The following is a 22,056-nucleotide window of genomic DNA, read 5'->3' on the forward strand; positions in this document are numbered from 1 at the left end:
ATCATTTGTAAACGAAAATTCTTTCTTCCAGTACATGTATATATATTTCCTTAGATTGGTTCTCGCAACCGTTAAACAGAGATCTCGACTCGTCTTGAAGAGATGAGGAAAACCGCCTGAGAAAATCCGAGCTTGCACTGAAGTGCCTCGAGAAATTTTAGCTATCTGGCAGACAAAAAGATAGATGGAACTCGTACAAAGTAATTGTTCTCAGAAACATAAGATCTAGAGCCGCTTGAAAAACCGTTTAGTTTCATAAAAGATCCAGAGTTCTTGCAAGCATAAGGCACTAGATGCGTTTGTAAAAACACTGAGGAAAGACCGTGAAATTGCTTGCGTAGTAAACAAAGAAACACTCACCCGAGAAATCGTTGAAAAGAATTTCCAGTCTTTCAGCTCGGCCCAGCTGACACAACAAATCCTTCGCAGCTTCAAAATAATGCTTGGCTTTAGCTTTTGGTGCTAGAAATTTGTAGAAAATCTTGCCGGAGCGATTGGCGCACAAGACGAGTACTCAATTTTTTTACTGAGCTTGATGCAAAACGCTCTCGATTTCATTCAAACTTGAACAAAGCTGCCACTTTCATTCATGCCGGTCCGCGCGCGGGAACATGTTTCAAGTTTCTTTTTTTTTTTTTGACAAATAAAGTTCAGCTTTTCTGCTATAAATCTGTGCTTTGTCATCAATGTGTTGAATAATAAAACAATTATCCTGCTCAATATTGCGAAATATCGCCTGATTTTAGCCAACTCGGTCGGCTAAGTATCAGGCGATACTTGTTCCGCGCGATTTCGAAGGATAATTGCTAATTGTAAGAAGAAGTAGCGAGTTGAAAGCACTTGCATGAACGCCATGACTGATTTCAGTTTCTCAACTGAACAAATGTCAATCCTATCCAAGTTTTTAGCTTTGACACAAGTAATCCGGCTTTTGCTGATTCCTGTAAGAAACACGAAAACTAACGTTTAGGAATTCCCTTTCTAGCTGCAGCACTTGATTTCCATGTATTTGTGGTACAAACAACACGGCTTAAACAGTCGAACTCCAAAGAACTTGAAAGAAGTCGTTGTTTTTGGACACAAAATTAAGAAACCAACGGAATGTAGAACTGGCGTGTTCAGCCAGCCTCCATTCTAACAAATCAGCATTCCAAAAAAATTGCCCTCTGCATTGCATTGCTATTGTCTGGGCAGTTTGCTGCATATGCACTAAAAATATAACTGCAGAAAGGATGAGGAACTGGTCAGGTTATTACGTTCATACACTAAGCAGATTTTTATAAATGCTACGAAAAAAATTGGAGCTCCTCTTTTAGGCTTGGCTAAATATATATATTAGTCTTTATTTTTATTTTATTTTATTTATTATTTTTTTTTTTGTTCTTTTCAATTTTCGAGGACTCTTTTGTAAATCACTTATTAGTAAAATTGATTTCCTCAATAAAGATTAAAAACAAAAAACATTATTCATAACTAAAGCCTGTATATTATTAGAAAACAGGTCACGTGAAAAAGATCGACTTAACATTCATCTAAACAACAAATATCTTTCTGGAGGTTTGTAATAAGATATTCCCTTTTTATTATAGAGAGAAAGAGATGATGATGCCAGATGCTCAAAGATTCTGGACTACTACAAGATCTTAAACAATACGTATTTTCAGCAACAGGCCAGCCAATGTGCATGTATTGAGACCTTGCCTACCCCCTAAGGGTTCATCTGCAGGGCCCCTTTGGAGATGCTTACCTCACCCCTCAGAAGCAGCTTTACAACCAGTCAATAAAAAGGTGGACTAAGCTAAGTACAGTATTATTTGAGAAATAGCGTAGAACACTTGCTTGGAACAGCAGAGAGGAACCAGAAATCTCTGCAGCTCTTCTTTATTCTTTAAGGAACAGGATCTTCCGTACGTCAACTCTACAACAATTCTACTCTATTTTACGAGTATCACTCAAATCATGCCTTTCTTTATAGTGTACTGTAAACATGTTTACGACCGTAATTCAACCAAGGCCAGATGGTCCCAACCAGATATAAGAACTGTTTTTTTTTTTTTTTTTTAATACACTAACCAGAAAGAACAACAGAACTATTCTAAGAAAATAGACAGAAAGGGAAACCAATCAGGCTGATAAAATCCTTGAGTGTTTTGCCTTGATTTCAATATTCGAGGAGGCCCAAGACAATGTTAAATGAAGTAGCAAACCTTTCCACAGCACAACTGTTAACTCTAATCTTTGAACAACAGGAAAATGTGAAATAATCGGGAAAATATCTATCAAAACTACCAAAAGGAAATAACAACTGAATTCTAAAACTAAAGTCGAAAATGCACCCTTACATTAGCTTCACAAAAATAGTATTTCTAGTATAAGCATACCAAGCAATACCTTTACACTAAATCAACACTTCGGATCGGAAAGCACTTAGGATACATGTATCTATGCTGTCTATGTCAACAATATTCAAATTTCGGTCACAAAGGTATTTTCCCGTAAGTCTTGCTGGGATATTGGCACTTAACAAGATGTCTTGAGCATTTTTAATGCTCAACAGTTGTTCAATTTTCGTGAAAATTAATAATTAATAGCTCCGTTTGACTGCCGTATACAGTAAAAATAGTAAATTGTTTTCTCTATTTCATTAGCAACTTGAAGAACTTGAAACGTTTTGCAGGAGTTAGTTATTCATCCGGGTCCAGTTGTTCAAAGCCCGATTAACCTAATCCTGAGTTAACGTGAACTTTGATTCAAGTTTAGTTATTAATGAGTAAGGATGTTTCCAAAGGAATTTTGGTCCCTTAGCTTTGACTTATACTTTTCCCAAGCCCCCTGAATTAGCTTTTAAAAACATTTTTAACAGTTAGCAAAATGAAAGTTTAAACATGCACGGATGATTAGCGTTAATCGGCTTTTGGACAACTGGGCCCCGGTTAGTATGCGATGTTTTTCTCGTATGCTAATTTCCAACGGTCACAAAAGCATAATTGTTATCAACTCTGTTGACACACGCTTTTCCAGGAATGTTTTTTGAAGCCGTTCAAAAAACTCGCAGCACGTGCTTTATCGGGTCTAAAAACCACTCGGCCGTACCTCGTGGTTTTGACCCGATAAAACACTCCCGCTCGTTTTTAAACATTACTTAATCTACAGTCGTTTATTAGCCTAGCTGCCAAGAGTCTGCTATACCTCAGCCGTAGAGCATCTGAACTAGTAATATGGTGGTCAAAAGTTCGACTTCTGTGTCACTGACTGAGACACAATACCTCTATCATTTACTCACCAGACAAAACATAACATCACTTTTTTCTCAAACAAATATCTAGTTAGCCTTTCATGGATAAAAGTTTCTAACTGTTTATATTTGAAAAGCGAACGGTCAGCAAAAGTTTTCTTAATTGAAAGCGATGAGTCATCATCTAAAATAGAATAAAAAAATAATAAAATAAAAGAACGGCCTATCAAACTTGACTTATTTGAAAAGAAACAGGAACATAAAAACACAAGGCCGGTATTACCTATCTGTTGTGGGGTTGAGAGAGACCCTCCTTAATCCGTCGTCTATAAGGCTAGCATGAACCTTTTCTAGCATAAGAGCCCATTCCAAAGGCAACTCGGAAATGGCATGGCCTCTCACTAACAATTTAACTAAATAAGCACCTAAGGGGATTACGAAATTATAATTTTTGTAATATGCGGGAAAATATGACTCATTAAGAATGTTCCATAATTATAAACTGTTCAATAGCTTACCTGGGCCTTCACGAACCAATTCTTAGGATAACTAACGTCTCTGCCTTATAAATCTACAAGATATTTCTGAACTAATATTATCTGTCTCTATAAGAGATACGTTTTCACTGCATTCACGGGTTACTCCAATGCACATCGTTACGTTAACAAGAGTGGGTTGGTATACGAATCGTCCTTTGTTGCCGTCCCTGACAGGCTTCTCTATGAACACAAAAGCCTGGTCACTTGTACTTCCAGTACTTCTGCATTGGTGTTGCTGTGAATGCAAGTGGAAATGTTATTAAACGTACTTAAGAAATGTTAGAAACAAATCAGTGCTCTTCTAGGTACTCTTCTAGTGACCGAAGTGTTGACTTGTCAACCATCAAACGAATAAAAATTTCACCGTAAAGGAATATATTACCGTGAATTCGAAGACAGAAGGTATACGTATTTTAACCGTCAATATCTAATCCCCTCGAAGTCATTAATAATTCGTGACGAAAAAACAGTGAAGGAAGTTTAGAAATGTGATCTTAATTATCATGAAATTGGTGAGCTTTTACTTTGAATTTCTCCAAGAATTATTTTATGTTTTGAGAAGATATATCACACACTCCAAAGACTGTTTCTTTCAAGCACCAAAAAGTTGGTTGAAAAAACGTTTATTAACCCACTTCTCGGTGTCTAGAAATTTGATGAAACACCCTCCCTTGTGTTTTATATTTTACGAGAACGTCTGGCCAAAAGTTCCCAATAGTGTCTGGAAGAGGTTTGTATCACTGATCCATTAACAGACCAAAACTGAGCGCTCAATTTGTGAAATCAGATGCAACCAAGTAGTGCTGATTCCTGCATTTCACATTAGCTGTCAGTGGTGACTTAAAGTCACACCCAATATGCCCCAAACTTTTCAAAGTAACCAGATCAGGCAAATCTTGCCTGATTTGTTTTGAATAACCGAAAAAGTTTAACACTGAACGATGAGCTCACACTGCCCTCTGTGACATTGACATTAGCTTAACCAACGCTCGCAGTTTACTGTCACTTTTGCCTAGAAGCCACAGGGCCAATGGGCTTATTACGCGAAGCCCCCCTCTCCTAAATTAAGATGTTTTTAAGAAACATTCCTTAAGATACCCCTTAAATTACAAGGGCTCCGTCAGATTTTTTTTTTTTTTTTTTTTTTTTTTTTAGAACTTAACGGTAAAGTAGAAACGAACAGAGTTTTTGTTCATGAGCGTGACTCACCTCAAACACAAGTTTCCAATCTTGATTTTCTTTTGCTGCTTTCAGTGCGTACCGAATTCCGCTGCGTGGGTCAGTAAATTGAATACACCGCCTTCCTTTGAAATTCATTATCTGAAATCCTTAATGAAATAGTATTTAATTGTTGTTAAAAACATCTTTCAAAGCTTCTATTACACCATAATCGTTTGGATACGGTGGTTGATTATGTCCTCAACTTCGAGCACACAAGTTTGTCGGGCTTACTAGTCATGTGCGTGTACTTACCAGTGTGATTGGTGTCTCTTTCCCATTTTAATGTACATCGGCGCTCTCCAGAAGAAGCTGTACAAAGTACTCCAAGGGCATTTCCATTTTCGCAATTCAAACGCTCTTCTCTGAAGACAGAGCTAAGATAATATGAGGTCTGAAGTTTAGGGTTGACCTCCAAACAGGCCGTCAACAAAAACACGACCACAGCCTGAGAATAGAAAAATACAACGGCGCGTGTGAAATTTCAAGTCCATAGGGACCTTAAGATTGAGGTTTGTTTTCGTTTCCCACAAACCGCAAAATTCTAAAAGTCACATGACTCCGATCCTGCCGTCCCGTTTGAGGTTTAGGTTTCATTTTCAAGGACACTGTTTAGAGGTAAGTAAATTACGGCAGAGTTTTTCGCTGGTTTTAAAACTTCAAAGCGACGGTTAAACGTCAAATTTCAAATCAAGCTTTGCCTATTATTATGGTTTAATTTTTTTAAGACAATAAGCCTTTTGTTGTCTGTCCGTAGGGATTTTTCTCTCCTGTTTCGCGAAGTTATAATCGGGTCAAATCGGATTCATTCGACAACTTGTCGCTGATGACAATTTTTTCCCAACGGTAGCCTACTTGGGAAAACGAAAACAAACTTTCCGGGGGTGCGTCAACAGGTTTGACTAAGTTTTTCGCGATGAGTAGCTGGAAGCGATAAGAACGGGGCGGTTGCTACGTTTTATCTCAGTTTTATATTCTTTATACGCTATGAGTGACTGTTTTTAAAGAGTTATCTCGATGATTTTAGAGATTTGTTTGATTTAGTTACGACAAAAATTAAATTTAAAACAACAACAGCTAGCTCGATACTATCCTCCTTGCAGCAGCCATCTTGTTTTCCTGAAAGTAAGCCATGATACGTACGTAAAAAGTAACCCTCGATCTTAAGGCCCGGATTATGTACATACAGCGAACTCCGAACTGCAAACTGCTGGTCGAGGTTTGCGTTTTGCGGTTTACAAAGGAAACTCTTAATCTTAAGGTCCCTAATATTCACTTCCAGTTGGACGTGTACTTGTTTAGTGCAGAATCTATTCATTGACAGTTGTAAAGTGAACAAAACCAGACAGCCAAAAATACGCCTGTTTTCGCAGGCAGAGTAGACCATGATTGTATGGACCGCTCGAGCAAATTTCCTGTGACAAGTTTCAGGGACTATCTTTGTTACTCGTGTCCGAATTTTAGCTGACAAATGCATATTTTAGTGACAAACTGGCGCACTAGTTTTATGTGTAAAAGGAAAAAATGTCATGCAAACTTTTGATACAATTGTTTCCTCTCGGCACTTTGTGCCGTGTTCGGAAAGCTTTTTTTTTTTTTGTTTTCCGAAAAAGTTTCCCATCATGTAACCTTAGCATGAGGCCTTCCTGAGGGGAGGCTGGAGGGGGACAAAATGGGTAGGAAAGACTGATTTCTTTCATTCTAAGAAGTATTAGAGACAAACACTTCTGACGAGCTGTAATGAATGCATTTATAAACAAGAGCTCCTTGGAAAAGATGGCCTGCAATAGCCACTGTTCCGTAATGAGTTTATTGCGTGCCTGCGAGATAGGCAACGTAAAAGGTGCTTATCTCCAGAAATATTTCTTCGTGCATTTTTTTTAATACCGCTGTCAAAACGCTTTTAAAACACATTTTTCAATCAAGGCGGTGAAACCTTATATAGTTATAGTTCTTTGGTAACTACTGAAGAAATGTTTTCAGAGCATATGTTTTAGGGAGGACAAAAATGAGATGGTAGATCCACAGTAATAACGGTGACTAGAGCAATACGGAGACATAGGACCATCTGAGATTTAGCTTGGCCTTGTTTAGCTTTGACCACAACATAGGTAAGCCATAAGCCAAGAAAGAATCAAACTTCTTTTTCCTGTACTGTGCCGGGCAATTGAACAGCTCGTTCAATCCCAGACATGGGGCATTAGCCGACCTAGTTTTACAAAAAATCCGAATGCCCACGGAGCCGGTTAGTCCTGGTGGAGTGTGCAGTGCTGGAAATGACTGATGCATTAAAACAGACTGTCCAAAACTTGTGCCTCTAGAAATATACGTAAAACGGTGTGGAGAATATACGTTTCGATATTGGAGCTCAAGAGTTGGCGAACATGTCAGGTTTTTTTTTTTTTTTTTTTTTTTCCCACGGGTCTTTTCAAACAGCTTGTCAATGATCGTACAGTCTTGGTTGCAGTTAATAAAGGTATTACTTACATTTCCCTGTTTTTAGAATTGGAAGAGGCAGACTTTCTCAGACAACAATGGATGTGCTCCTTCCGTTGCGTGTAATGGTCACTGCTCGGGTGAACTTATATTGCGACGTCTAAATATTGCGTGCAACGTAAAATCTTGTTATCTCCAAAAACATTTCGTGATATTTTTGTTCTGATAAAGTGGAGGATAGTAAGGCTGTAGTTATCTGGCTGAGCCTTGAACCCTTCAGTTTGCATCTGACGCGATTCCAACGCCTCGCGTGATTAAGGTGCGTGTTTCAATCAAGACGGTCGAACCATAGTTCTTTGGTAACTAAAGAAATTGTTTCAGAGGCTGATGAATTCAACACGAAAATGTCTCAGTGCTGGTATCCTTTTTTATGGAATGACAAGTTGCCTTCCAAGCACGGTTTTCTTTTCTTTTCTTTTCTCTTCTTAACTTGTTATATTTTTAAAATCAATATAAAAGCGGAAAAAAAAAAATCTCGAAATGAGACCTCACTATTATTCTGCAAACTGGATAGCTGCCACCAAAAAATTCAATAAACTAAAAAGGATTGGATTTTTCATTCAATTAACATCAAATGGTTTTTGCCGAGCATTTGCAAATTAGCAAAGTATAATTTCGAAATGATAGTGAACCCAACCGCGGACTAGAAAGGTCTTCTGAACACTGCAAACATTATAGATGGTCTTCAGTGCAAGAATTTGAAAGAATCGACAAGCATAGCGTTTGAATCTCTCTTGTTACGAGTACGAGCATTGTTCAAATTTGTTTTCCGACTCCACCTACTTAAAGACGAGCAGGTAGCACTTTTGAGAATTACGCACCTTATCAAAGAGGTCTTTTTCCGGTTCAACTTGGCGAGTGGTCTAGTGTGCTTAGTGGAGTTTCTCGCTCGTGATTTATCTAACGGACTCCGCATCCGAGTGAGGTGAAGTTAACAAAAATTATTGCAACTAGCGCAAGTTCACGCCGAGTGAAGCCAAAAAACGTTTCTCGCAACGGAGAAAATTAAATTCAAAGAACCTATCGTCTAAAAAAGGGGCTTCGGAAATATCCCCATGCCCGTAAAAAGCTTCCTTGCAAAACTTAAGGCATCTTCACTACCGAAAAATTAAGCTGTGCATGCATTTAGTCTGCACTCTTGTTTCCCACGTCGACTGGGAAGATCACTACGGTTCTAGTGTTAAATACATCCCTTTTTAACGGATATCAATTTCCGTTCCATGAAGGCCTCGGTTCAGATTACTTCGCAGCTCCTTTAACAAAGGTTACCACCCAGGTTGCTACTGCAAGGTATTTTGGTGGATTAATGGGCTTTTGTTCACAACGCTAACAGCGATTTTCAGTGTTACGTGCGTTGCAGAGAATAGCGACTATCTTTCAACATGCCACCAGTTGACATGCTATGTCAACAGCTAAAGGACCGTTTAAACTAACAAGCTGGATAACTTTGAGAGTATTGGCAAGAGAAAAGGTAAATAAACTAAAATCACTGACCAGAGACCCAATGGTTGGAGAGAGGTGTTAACATTACTCGGGTCTCAATTAAAAAGAAAATAAACATTTTTTTATGCTTTCGATTGCTCTCCATAGATGATCCATGACTTCCGGTAGAACTCTGCCACTTCTGTTCGCAAGGAGTTGACATTCAAAACAGCCGATTTATCGATCTCGGATTGACTTCTTGATATTCCCCACGTCATTTTCGTGATACGAAAACCTTTCTTCATCACCGAAGTTCGATTTCAACTGTACATTACAGCAATCACTACTCAATACGCTGAATTCTTGAGTGGAACTCTTCAGCTACCGAGCACAAATTTTCTCCCAAACTCTTATCTCCGTAGCTGTGAAAGGTCAGACGTAAAGCCAGACGTAGTACAAGTAGTTAAATTAACCTTCAAAACTGGCAGTTATTGCTGAGATAATCTCTCTTCGTGTCTTATCTAAAATCAACTTCCCGGGAGGTTCTTACTAGTTTGTGATTAACTGGTCGCTGATAATTAAGCGAGGTCAAAAACAAAATAAGAAGATATTCCAGGGTCAGGTTATTGCTAGCCTCCCACGCTGTCGTTTTAGGGTACTCGTATTAAAACTCGTATCAGGGGATTCGTACTAAAATCCCTAGAGACAGTTGTTAATACGGAATTGATAAAGGTCAGTGATTGGTTTCATTTTAATAAATTAAACATTAAACACCAAGAAATCAAACTATGTTATCTTCCATCCCCACCAAAAAAAAAAACGAAAAAAAAAAAAAAACATTAATTATCAAGTGGAAGTCAATTTATTTGATCCCAACACGACTAGCGTAGCTCACCTGTAACGACATGCAGGATTACGTAAAATATAAGCGGACACTGATCGATACTGAAATTTACTTGGAAATATCATATTGATTATGTTGCCTCTAAAACTAGCAGAATTATTGGTATTATAGCGAGACTGAGACATTTTATCCCTCTGAATACTTTACTTACTATTTATCGATCTCTGGTTGCCCCGTACTTGTCATACGGCATTTTCGCCTGCAGACAGGTTGCAAAATCAAATTTGTGTAAAATCTTACTCTTGCAGAAGCGCGCTTTTCGTTTCATACATTTCTTTCCTAACAAAGATCACACTCTTCCTTCGTTCTTTTCTTGTAATATCTTGCCGATTTAATTTGCTTTACTTCGAGACGGTTTTGATCTTAATGCATGATGTTGCCTATGACGCTGTTCCTTTAAACGTTAAAAATCTCCACCGCCCTTCAAATCAAATTCACTCGAATAACACAAGGTGCTCCTCGGCTGATAATTACCATGTTAAACCATCCAGAACAAACGTAATACGGGATTCTATCAATAGATTAGGACCAAATCTATGGAATTCTCTGTATAATACTACACTAGCTTGAGATCCAAGGTAAGCGTTTTAAAAAAGTAACCCAAACTATATTTCTGTCTTTTCTGGCTTCAGGATGTTTACATTGATTCGCCTATCATTATTATTCAGAAACTAATACGTCAACATTTCCAAATGCTAATTTTGTTGCTATTTTATTATATCTATGCTAAAATTGCACCATCGACACTACTCTTGCATTTGCTCTGTATAAGCGATCTATACCTTTCTTACTTTTCTTAGCATATTTATGTTAATATCTTAATGGCTACCTTTCATTTTATTTTATTTTATTTTGTGCAAATTTAACAAGCTCTTATGACAACCTTCTCTCCAGTTCTGTCGCTTTCCGCCTCGACTAGCCAATTCTGTTTGCGGGAAGCGACCATTTGCACTTTTTTTTTGTCAAGTGAAGTTAAAGCATTACCTCCTTCTCTGGGGAGGAGGTAATGCAAGTCCGCTAAAAACGACTGTGTGAGAGGCAAGGATATTGCATACTTCGACGCGTGTTAGTGGTCCAATCCAGGCTTAAGCTATCCAATGAAAATATTATCCAAGTGTTTATTTTCCTTTGGAATGTGGATGCCGTAGACTCCCTTCATTTGCGAATCGAAAACTGCCATGCAACAAATAAACTAAGGACACTCCTCAACTTACGCTTATCTTAACTTATTAAATGTTTAAGGTGTTATTCATGAATAAAACCTAGGAGATACTCTAGAAAGGGTCTAAATTTTCCTCCTTGAGATATAACAAAAGCTCCGTTATGTCTTGAGACAAATGCATGTTAAGCCTTGAGAATCACCAAAGATATAATTGTTGGAGATAAATCCTATTCGACTATACACCTCTCATGCTCTAATTATTGTGCTAACTGTAAACACCTCCTAACTATCGAAATAATTTCCTCTTAAGCAACTGTGAGAGAAATGCATGTTAAGCCTTGAGAATTACCACAGATGTATTTGTAGGAGATAAATCCCATTCGTATATAGACCTCTTATGCTCTAATTTTTGTGAAACAGAAAAGAAAACACCTCCTAGTTAAAAAGCTCAACAGGTTTTTTTACGAAGACATCCTAGCTTAAGACATGCATTAATTTTTCTTTTTTTTTTTAGGAGGTGAAAGCTGGCACTTTCAAAACCATAATACGTTCTGCAACATACCAAAAAAAATCGAAAATTCCCGATATTACCGACGCAATTTGTAAGCATTGATTCCTAAAAGTCTATGTCCAGCTTTACTTACTGCAGAGATGAGTTTTAAATCCATTTAGTTCGTCCACTTGTCCTTAGGAACCTCAACTGAATAGGTCACTTCGGCTCTAATGTTAACTAGGCACGTACATAAAATGTTTTTATAAAGGTCTCCGAGTTGGTATGTTAAAAATGATTCCGGCAGATTGTCTACACTTACGTATCACAAATTATTGTCACGGGTACCGTCTTCTTTTAAATACACCTAAAAACCAGTAAGGTAAAAATCATGACTTGTGCTCACTCAGAAGGTATATATTTCGATGTAAATGACAGCTTACGGACGCCTTTTCGGTGTTTAAGGCAGCAAAAGCTAATTTAAAAAGATAAGTTTTCAGCGAGGATTTGATTAAAATGCCGCAGTGATCTAGATTTCCGTACTCAAGAGGTAAAGCATTCAACAGTGCGGGAGCCATGGCGGCATAAGACCCATCACCAAATGATCGCAACATTTTCCCACGAGGGAAGTCTAGTAGAATTCCATCACAGTTTGAGCGTAAGTGATAGGCAGATTGTTTCCTTATTGATATGTAAACACTTGAGTTTTGTATATGCACTTAACTGAACTGATCTTGTAGGCGATCTAACAGTATGCATAACTGAGCATGACTCACTTGATACGCCTCGTTGGCTGGCGCAGAGGACTTCAAAACGGGAAAAAAATGACGAGGATATACTGCATAGCATGAAATGTTTTGCAGAACCTGTATTTTGCTCTTGCCATTTTTGCGATTTTGCCTTCGACCCTAATAAAAATAAACATATCCCAAGGAATACTGATACCTCTCTCAAGACAATGTTTCCACTGGTACATTGCGAAGAAAGAAAACTTTCCATTGCAAAAAGTGAGGACAGGCTATAAAAATTTCCATATAAAAGCCTGTAGCTAGATTCACCAACACGTATCCTAAGTATTGTTTGAATAAGTGAACGACCATCGCAGTTATGTGCGTAAATTATGCAGTTGTTGCTCTCTTTCCCAAGGACAAAATGTCAATTTCCAGTAAATGGAAGCGAAATTTGAAAACAAGACAAGTCAATTAATGAATCAAATTTATAGAAGGAATATCCCGGCGCAACTTAAGCAAAAACAAATCCTTCGTTAGTTATCGGTTTATCGTTGAACATTTTGATCAAAATAAAATCTTCATAGATGATATTTATAAATTATTACAAAACAATCCCCAATTGGCTAAGCTTTGCAAATCGATCGATAACTACCACACGACAAGTAAGCTTGGGAGACTCTTCAGTTCGGCTTGTCATAAGGTATGGTTCAATGATCAGAAGTTAGGATATACCCTAAGAAGGTTCTAAATTTTCCTCTTTCTGTTATATCTTGACAGAAATGCATGTTAAACCTTGACAATCACCAAAGATATAATTTTAGGAGATAAATCCCATTCGTATATAGACCTCTCATGCTCTAATTATTGTGCTAACTGTAAGCACCTCCTAAATTTTTAAGAAAGCTCTTAGCAAGCTTTTTACGAAGACTTCCTAGTCTAAGACGTGCCCGCTTTAATTTGTGAAAGTAAATATTTTTTTCACCTTGCAAAACCTTAATAGGTCCTGCGAAACACCAAACTGAAATCATAACTCCCAATATAACCAACCTAAATTGTAAGCTTTGATTCTTTAAAATCTATCAGTTAAGCTTTCTAGCCGTTTACTTACTGCAGAGATGTGTTTTAAATCCATTTAGTTCGTCCACTTGTCCTCAGGATCCTAGATCAACTGAATAGATCAATTCGGCTCTAATGTGAAATAGGCACATACACGAAATGTCAGTTTATAAAGGTCGGTTGGCATTAGATTTCCTATTCAAAGAGTTATTGTTACTGAGAGGACTCCACCTTCTTCAACATGTCTAAATTCCGTTTTTAGAAAAGAATGTCCCCACTGAAAGTATATTTGTGCAAATGTAGCTTGTTGACTGATTCCTTCCGTTTTAGGAAAAACCAGGATTGTGAAGGATTATTAAGAACGTGATCCACAGAACAGTTCTTGGCTCACTGTCCAGGATAACAAACAACTATTTTTGTTTAACGCTTATCCGGTATTTTATTAATTTGTTTGTTCGTTAGTTTATTTTGAATCTTAACTTTCAACGGAAATAACAGCTGATAAAAGCCTTCAGGAAACAATATATCTACAGCAACTACTAAATCTGTATCTCTATTTTTGACCTTACATGCTATTTTTTTTCTCAAATGTTTATAGATTGTTTCCCGTCTAATAGTTTCAACCGTAATTTTATAAACGGTCTCACAGTCTTCAAACATTATATGTAGCAACTGTGTACTGAGGAAGCCTTATTCTATAAACCCTAAGGCTTCCTCACCACTTTCTCTGTAATATATATCTTTTTTACACTTATTTTGCTTTTTCTGTCTCGGTAAATAAACAAACTTGAACTTGAACTTGAACATTTCTCGCAGACAAACGGAAAAAATACGTCTCTTCTCTCTTTCGAAAAGCGATCAAAATATCTTGGTTTGTTGTTGGTTCTCGTCTTTGCCCCGAGAGGTTTTTCTCCAGTACTTTGGTTTTCCCCTCTCCTCAAAAAGCAGCATTTCTTAATTCCACTTCGATCTGGAAAGTGCCCCTAATTAGCGCTCTGCGCTAAATACATTGACACTTTAATAAAGTGATTGATTTATTTTATTTTCTCTGTACACTCCCTTAAAAACTAAACCCATGTTCACTGCATGACTGATACGAAGAGCAAAACCATACCCAGTTACACACCAAAATGTTCGATGGAAGCATCTACAATACTGGTCAGGTCAGTTGGAGCAAGGAGTAGAATCAATCTGAAAAAGTTCAACACACATATGAATGCGAATCCATGAATTGAACCCAGGTCATATTGGTGGGAGAAGAGTGCTGACTCACCACTGCGTCATCTCTGGTCTCCTCATCGAGCGAATTCTCCCAAGCTCGACTCATAAAGATTGTGTAATACAGTATTTCCCGTTTTTCCTCTCACATTGATATTTACAAGCGTTATATTAAAGCTAGTAAAATTAGTATTTAACACAAGACATTCTTTTATTAGCTTTTTGTAGCAGTCTTCCAGTAATTCGCTTTCTCTGCTCAAATTGACTTGGGTGCATACTACCAGTGGACGAATTCTGGCTATTTTTGTCCGGGTTCAGTTATGACAGAATACACAGAATATCAGTTACCAAAAGAATACAATTCCAGGTCTCCCCATTAACACGAAAAGCTTCCCAAACGGAATACAATTCCCCTTATATTGAGCGAACTGTATTCCGTTCATTCCGCTATCGGTTTTCAGCATACTACTCTATTCATTTCGAAAACCAGAATAGGTCATCGTGCATTCCGTGTATTCGGCCTATTCCGGATTCACGAGTCTCGAAGAATGCGCGCGCCCTTGTGCCGCCGATACCTGGCATAAACCGGAAACAAAAACCCATTAACCTAGAGCAACACCTGTGAAAAATTCCGCTTGGACTAATTTTGTTCTTAGATTTCCTCAAATAACAGCCGTCGATTCGCCATCTAGTTTTCTGAAGTGTCATTAAAAGGCTAAACTAGTGCTTAAGCAGGGATCAGGGATTCGTTTTACAAGTGATAGTTGGATGTTTGCCTTTTTTATATATGCACAAAACATTAACCATATAACACGGATTTACGTGAAGGAAACAAGTTACATGCTTCAGCAAGGAGTAAATGGTACGTAAAGCACATGCGTAACAATTATTTGTAACATTTACATGTGCGTGATGAGATAATTTTGCGAGAGAACTAATATGGGAAGTCTGCATCAGAGGATATCCCACAGGTCTTAATCGATACCATGACTGCGATGTTGGCTCAAGTTCAACTTCACAGCATGCAGGTGTTTTTTTTTTTTTTTTTTTTCCGGAACACCCATCAATTACTTCAAAGGATGACAAACTTGAAGCTGACTTTTCTGGGTAAAAGCATCACGCCTGTTACATCAGTGAAGGACTTGGGAGCCATCATAGATTCCCACTTGACATCTAATGACTGGCAAATTAATTAAATTAGTCTCTTCGTGTATGGCTCTGAACTTGTTTTATAAATCGTGTTAAGCACATTTTTGATAATGAAACACGAACATTACTTCAGTTTACGCCCTTGTAATCAGTAATATTGTGTATTGCTCAACCATGCGGTCTAACACATCTCAGTGCTACATGCAAACATGTTCAAATGGCCAGGCTGTTCAAAACTCTACTTGTAACTGATAATAACGAACGTAAGGCACTCCAGCCTTACACCAGCTTCAGTGGCTGCCAGTCAAATATCTACTATTCGATAAAATCTGGTCAATTTATAAAATTGCTGTCAATCGGAATTTTAAAAACTTTTTATAGCTCCAAAATTTATTCATAGAAGAATTTTATTTTGTTAATTTGTTAGATATTCATTGCTAGTGTATTTGAATATGAAACCCTAATCATAAGTTTACAGACTTAACAGAAAAGCTGTAAAAGGGGTATGATTTGTCGATTTACAGCGAACATCCAATTTACCGATTGTTCTATAATTTCTGTGTGCTGCTATAAAAAAAAAAAAAGGAGAAGAAGAAGAAAGAAAGGATGCACGCCCGGCTGTATAGGGAGTTTGGAGCAACCATATTCCATTGTGTAATGTCGCCTTTGTCGATTCAAGTTTATGTAACAAACCGAAAAGGCGTCTGTTCTGTGATTGTACAGTCCTGATTTATCAAGAAAGTAAATACTGTACCACCTCATGGTGTTGTCACAAACACTCTTTTCTTTTTATACTGATACATTGTTTTTCCGGCCAAGACTGAATATTCTTATTTTTCTAAAGATGTTAGGCTAAAAATATTCTTATGACTATTCTTAGATTTAAGAGCGTATGACATTTTCTTTTTAGAATGTATTGGTGTATCGATTACAAGTGTTTGGTGTCCAGATCTGTATCGAACTGTCATTAGCCTCGAATTTTGGTTAGTGCAGGTTTTTATCGTTTTATTGGTTAGTTTTGCCGTTTAGAGAAAGGAAGATTTTTATAGTTTAGTTAAAACAAGTAATTGTAAATTGTATTGACAAATTTTCAACACACAAAAATATATTCTTTTTAAAATCTCAGCCTACGTCTATTCTTAAAATATTCTTAAATATTCTCATTGAGGTATTTTTATACATGTATTCAAACTTAATTGCATGCTATAATTTTGAAATTCATTCCATGTCTTTAGCGAGGAAATGCGAACAACAATCTTGTTATATACAGGCTTAAATTATTCTGATGGGAGGAAAACTCAGTAAGAGTTGTCGTGTCCTCCTTACGAAAGAGCGATACTACTCAAGGGAATTTTGTCCAAACAACTCGGTGGATTTTTGTAACAGTACGATTTTAAAACGGTTGTAAAATCCTCTTTAAACAAGGTGTACAACAGAGGATTGATAAGAGAGGTGCCAAGCCTCATAAAGAGAAAAATCGTATTAACAATCCAGGTATAACTTGGATCTCAACATTCTCGTCATAAAAAAATTCGACATAGAAAGTATGAAAACTAACCTAAGATAAAGGCAAGAATCATTTAGCCAAAAATGATCATCGCTCGCTGTTGCCCGGGTTTTTGCTTCACACGCCTCTCTGTAATATGAGAGAGGTGTCGACGAATTTTCTTTAGTTGTTATCGGAGGACAAGGAAAATGCAAACGTAGACGATTGCAAAGAGGATAACAGGAAACACCACGAGGAATACGAAACAACAGTAGCTGTAAATAGCGTCCATACGTCGCTCGTGTTTCAGCGTTGGGGTGGAGTCTAGGCTGATCCAAAACAGCTCAATAAATGACAAACTCAGTGCAAAAATCCAGATGAGGATCATTGAAGCCACTGTTGTTTGCTTGGAAATGATCTTGCGGTACTGCATCGGGTGGATTATCATCACATAACGCTCAAAAGTGACAATCGCCAGATGCAGTATCGCGGAGAAGGCGAAAAACCGAGATGCAAGATCCACGGCATACATACATACATGCAATGCAAGCAGCAATGTTGTCTGCAAATAGCATGAGATTGCAGGCAAATATCAAAGGAATTGCAATCAATCCTGATAGTAGATCAGACAAGGCCAGATATGCTAGACATAAGTTAGTAGTTGTTCGCAATCACTTGTTGCTGTAAACCAAAACAATGACCAGTGAACTGGCCGTAATGATGAGACAGGCAAAGACGCCCAAAAACACAAGAGGGAGATGGATGTCACTCGAAAATGGAATATGTTTGTTTGTGGTATTGGATTCATTTCCCGACAGGTTGATTGTTTTGTTATCATCATAATAATTTGGAAAGCTACCGTTGAATAATGTGTTGTTCATGATTGACTTCTATGCATTCGTCGTTTTGGATATGATAGCGTCCGTTTTATAACTAGCCCCTATGCTCCTTGATAACTTAATCGTCTTGAGGCTAGGGCTTTTTTCCTGTGCCCGTAGAGACCTTTGTTTACGTTAAACCAATGTTTCTGAGTCGTGTAACAAAGGTTGGTACTTTGTTAAAACGAGCCGTATTGCAGTTTCGAATTAGGCTTGTTATCTTCGTTTACACTAAAGGAAAATCATATCTCTGCACGTTTCCAGGGACCAGTGATAAACCTGTTAAATAGCCAAAAAAATAATCAGTTGTCATTAATAATTGTGCATTCTATTTATCATGTGCCATTTTCATTTTGAGTGTTTTTAATAATTTAAATGTCTCTGAATTCCGTGAGAGATGATTGAAATCATCCCGGGAAATGAATATGTCATCACGTTTAGCTTTAAAAAAAAAAAAATAAATAAACGACATATTTCATACCCCAAAGCAGCAAAAAACACTTTTGTTTAGCTGACAGAAACTACTGTTCTAGTTTTCTAACCTTGTATCAAAGCTGTCTTTGGGCATGGAATCCCAGCATGTTATTGGGTTGCAATTTGACAGAAAAAAACATCTTGTGATTGTGTGTTGGAAACTCGTTAAAACCTTTAATTTAATGTGCGGGTCTGTCATCCATTAAAAAAAAAAAAAAAAAAAAAAAAAAAGAAAGATCACTTGATATCTTTCCATTGTTGCTATAAGAGCACTTCGTGTATAGGTAATAGCTACTTACTTTGATTTCAGAACAAATTTTGACAGAAAACCTTTAAAAAATTTCTACCACATAGCGCCTTTAAGAAATGTTCCCTACGGCGTGGGAAGTGGTTAATCAATCATCGAATGCAGAAGCTATTGATACTTAAAAATGTATAAAATTAGAGAAAGACGACACCCGACAGATGGTCAATAATTGGCTTATCTGATAGTTAATATCTGCTTATCTCTCGTGGTTTCCTCTTTGGCAAACCTTTTGGGAGAGAACTCTCATTCATTAGGCGATGAAAAAATTCTCGAATGAAAATATAATCTGCAGACTTTATCCATCGTCCTGAACTTCTCGTCATTTTTTCTGATTATTTTGCCACTCGTGCTTTTCCTTATTATTAACAGCATGAGTGGAAGTACATTAGATACGAACTGGGTGAGAAAAAACTGGCGCGGTTTAAAGTTGTTGAATCAAGTACGAGAATAAAAAGTGTCTTCCAACGCAATCTCGTATATTTAAAGAGTGCATCTTTATAAATTTTGTATAACTCTGGAAATTTCTCGCTTGAATTTTCAATCTTGTCCTCTAGGGTGTTGACAAGAGTCTTTGTAACCAATGATGACGTTCTTATAGAGCTGTTAATTTCAATCGACGAAAGCATACCAATGGGCGAAAATACCCGCAATGAGTTATAAATAATTTATTAATACATTTACCAAACTCGACTATGGCTCACCACTACAGTAAATGAATCACAAAGGGAAATGTTTATGGTCTTTTCTCTTGTCCTATGCCACCAACAACTGTGAAATTACTTCCGATTTACAAAGGATTTACAGCAATTCATATTGTCGCGTAGGTCCAAGGGTTAAAAATCAGACAACGTTCGTTGACATAATAATTGAAATGGCCATGTATTTCCTCCGCGTCGGTTCGCCCCAATAGGTTTAGGGCATTCAGTGATCACTTGTTTAAGAGTACACCTTTTTAATGAGAACCTTTTTTATAAGAATGTTGAGGCTGAGATAAACCAAAATAGAGCGTGCTAAGAACATTACCCAGGCTGGGAGTCAGTTAAGAACATTTTTATTTTTTACGAAAGGTTTTTGTTGTTTTTGATACATAAAAATACATGTTAAGCTCTGTCTATATTGTCCAATTAACCCAACAATAAGTGTCATGTTCATGTCCTTGTTAAAAAAAAAAAAAAAAAAAAAAAAAAAAAAAATCGGTGTAGGCCAGTCACAAAATTGACTGTTACTGAGCCTCAAGCTTGGAATTTAATCGGTCAGGAACTTAGCGTGTGAGACCCGGATTTAACCTTGTCAGACTTTTTACAGCTTCAAAATTTACTGCTTGTATTCAGAGTTTGTTAATAATAAAATGTTTTAAAAATGTATATTTTACAGACACTTCATAGGGGATTTTATTTTGTTAATTTGTTAGATATCCATCAGTAGTTTGATTTGAGTATGAAATACTAATCAAAATGTACAGACTTAACAGAGACGCTGTAAAAGGGGTACGATTTGTCGATTCACAGCGAAAATCCGATTTACAGATTGTTCTATAACTTTCTGCGTAGTTCTGTAAAAAAGAAGGAAAAATTAATGCACGCCCGGCTGGTTTGGGAGTACAGAGCAGTCATATTCTATTCTGTAATGTCGCCGTTGTACAGTTTTGATTTATGACGTTGTTACATAGGCTGGGTTCAACCTCAACGGTAAGTTTCAAGCGTTGTCATTGAGGTATTTTTATACGTGCATATATTCAAACTTTATTTGCCTACTATAATCTTGAAATTCCTTCCATATTTTTAACAAGGTTATACAAAAAACCTATATTGTTATATGCAGGATTAAATTATTCTGATGGGAGGAAAACTCAGTAAGAGATATCGTGTCCTTCTTACGAAAGAGCGATACTACTCAAGAAAATTTTGACCAAGCAACATTGGTAGATTTTTGTAAAAGTACGATTTTAAAACGGTTTTAAAAGCCACTTTAGACAACGTGGAGGAGAGGATTGACAAGAGAGGTGCCAAACCTCATAAAGACAAGAATGGTATTAACAATCGGTGGAACATGGAGTGCAACATTCTCGTCATAGAAAATTCCACTTAGAAAGAACGAAAACCAACCTAAGATAAAGGCAAGGATCATTGAGCCAAAAATGATCACTGCTCGCTTTTGGCCGCGTTTTTGCCCCACACGCCTAATGCGTGTAATATGTGAGAGCTGCCGACGAATTTTCTTTAGCTGTTATCGGAGGACTAGGAAAATGCGAACGTAGACCGGCGATTGCAAGGAGGATCACAGGAAGCACCACGAGGAATACGAAACAACAGTAGCTGTAGGATTGATATAGCTTATGGTTGACTTTTTTTTTTTAAGTCTTCGTTTTCAATATGATTATAACGACCGTTTTATAACTATCCCCTATGCTCCCTTATAACTTAATCGTCTTGAGGCTAGGGCTTTTTTCCTGTGCCCGTAAAGACCTTTGTTTACGTTAAACCAATGTTTCTGAGTCGTGTAGCAAAGGTTTGTACTTTGTTAAAACGAGCCGTATTGCAATTCCGAATTAGCCTTGTTATCGTCCTTTACACTGAACGAAAAACGTATCACTGCAAGTTTCCAGGGACCAGTGATAAACCTGTTAAATAGCAAAAAATTAATCAGTTGTCATTAATAATTTTTCAAACGGGAACTATGGATCGAAATGCAAAATCGACCATATGGCATCAGTGCAGTGCAGTGGAGCCCACTCTATTGATCATGTGCCATTTTGAAGTGTTTTTAATAATCTATATGTCTCAATACCGTGGGAGATATTGAAATCATCTCGGAAATGAATATGTCATCAAGTTTAGGTAAAAAAAAAAAAAAAAAAAAAACGAAATTTTTCATATTTGGATCAAAGGAGACCCCAAGCAGCAAAATTAACTTTTGTTTAGCTGACTGAAATTACGGTTCTAGTTTTGTAAACTGATAACAAAGCTGTCTTTGGGCATGGAATCCCTGGATGCCATTGAGTTGTAATTTGAAAGAAAAAAACATCTTCTGATTGTGTATTGGAAAACTCGTTAATACCTTTTATTTATTATGCGGGTCTGTCATCCTCTTCAAAAACGATCACTTGATATCTTTCCATTGTTGCTCTAAGAGCACTTCGTGTATGGGTGAAAGCTACTTACTTTGATTTCAGAACAAATTTTGACCGAAAACCTTTAATTATAAAAAATTTCCACCATTTTGCGCCTTTAAGAAATGTTCCCTATACGGCGTGGGGAAGTGATTAACCAATCATCGAATACAGAAGGTATG

The 22,056-nt window shown here is 37.2% G+C and overlaps 1 protein-coding gene and 1 long non-coding RNA gene across 3 annotated transcripts in view; one reads left to right on the forward strand and one right to left on the reverse strand.

The window, feature by feature from the left end:
• The first annotated feature begins 1,856 nt into the window (after positions 1-1,856).
• Positions 1,857-22,056, forward strand: part of LOC146451031 (uncharacterized) — a 351,087-nt gene continuing 330,887 nt past the window's right edge. The window contains exon 1 of the long non-coding RNA XR_014860136.1: positions 1,857-2,485. This is a non-coding gene — a long non-coding RNA (uncharacterized LOC146451031). The remainder of the gene's footprint in view (positions 2,486-22,056) is intronic.
• Positions 3,576-11,712, reverse strand: LOC146451032 (uncharacterized). Of its 2 annotated transcripts, none has more exons than XM_085099645.1 (4): positions 11,621-11,712; positions 5,248-5,440; positions 4,984-5,102; positions 3,576-4,009 (listed from the first exon to the last, which is right to left on the reverse strand). In XM_085099645.1, the coding sequence occupies exons 1-4, from the start codon at positions 11,642-11,644 to the stop codon at positions 3,785-3,787; spliced, it is 561 nt and encodes a 186-aa protein (XP_084955771.1). In that variant the 5' UTR covers positions 11,645-11,712; the 3' UTR covers positions 3,576-3,784. The 2 variants fall into 2 exon arrangements, with proteins under 2 accessions (XP_084955771.1, XP_084955772.1); XM_085099646.1 differs by lacking the exon at positions 11,621-11,712 and adding an exon at positions 8,590-8,644.

This window comes from Pavona decussata, unplaced genomic scaffold (genome assembly GCF_977016875.1).
Source record: "Pavona decussata unplaced genomic scaffold, jaPavDecu1.1 SCAFFOLD_406, whole genome shotgun sequence".
In the NCBI taxonomy this organism is placed as follows: domain Eukaryota; kingdom Metazoa; phylum Cnidaria; class Anthozoa; order Scleractinia; family Agariciidae; genus Pavona; species Pavona decussata.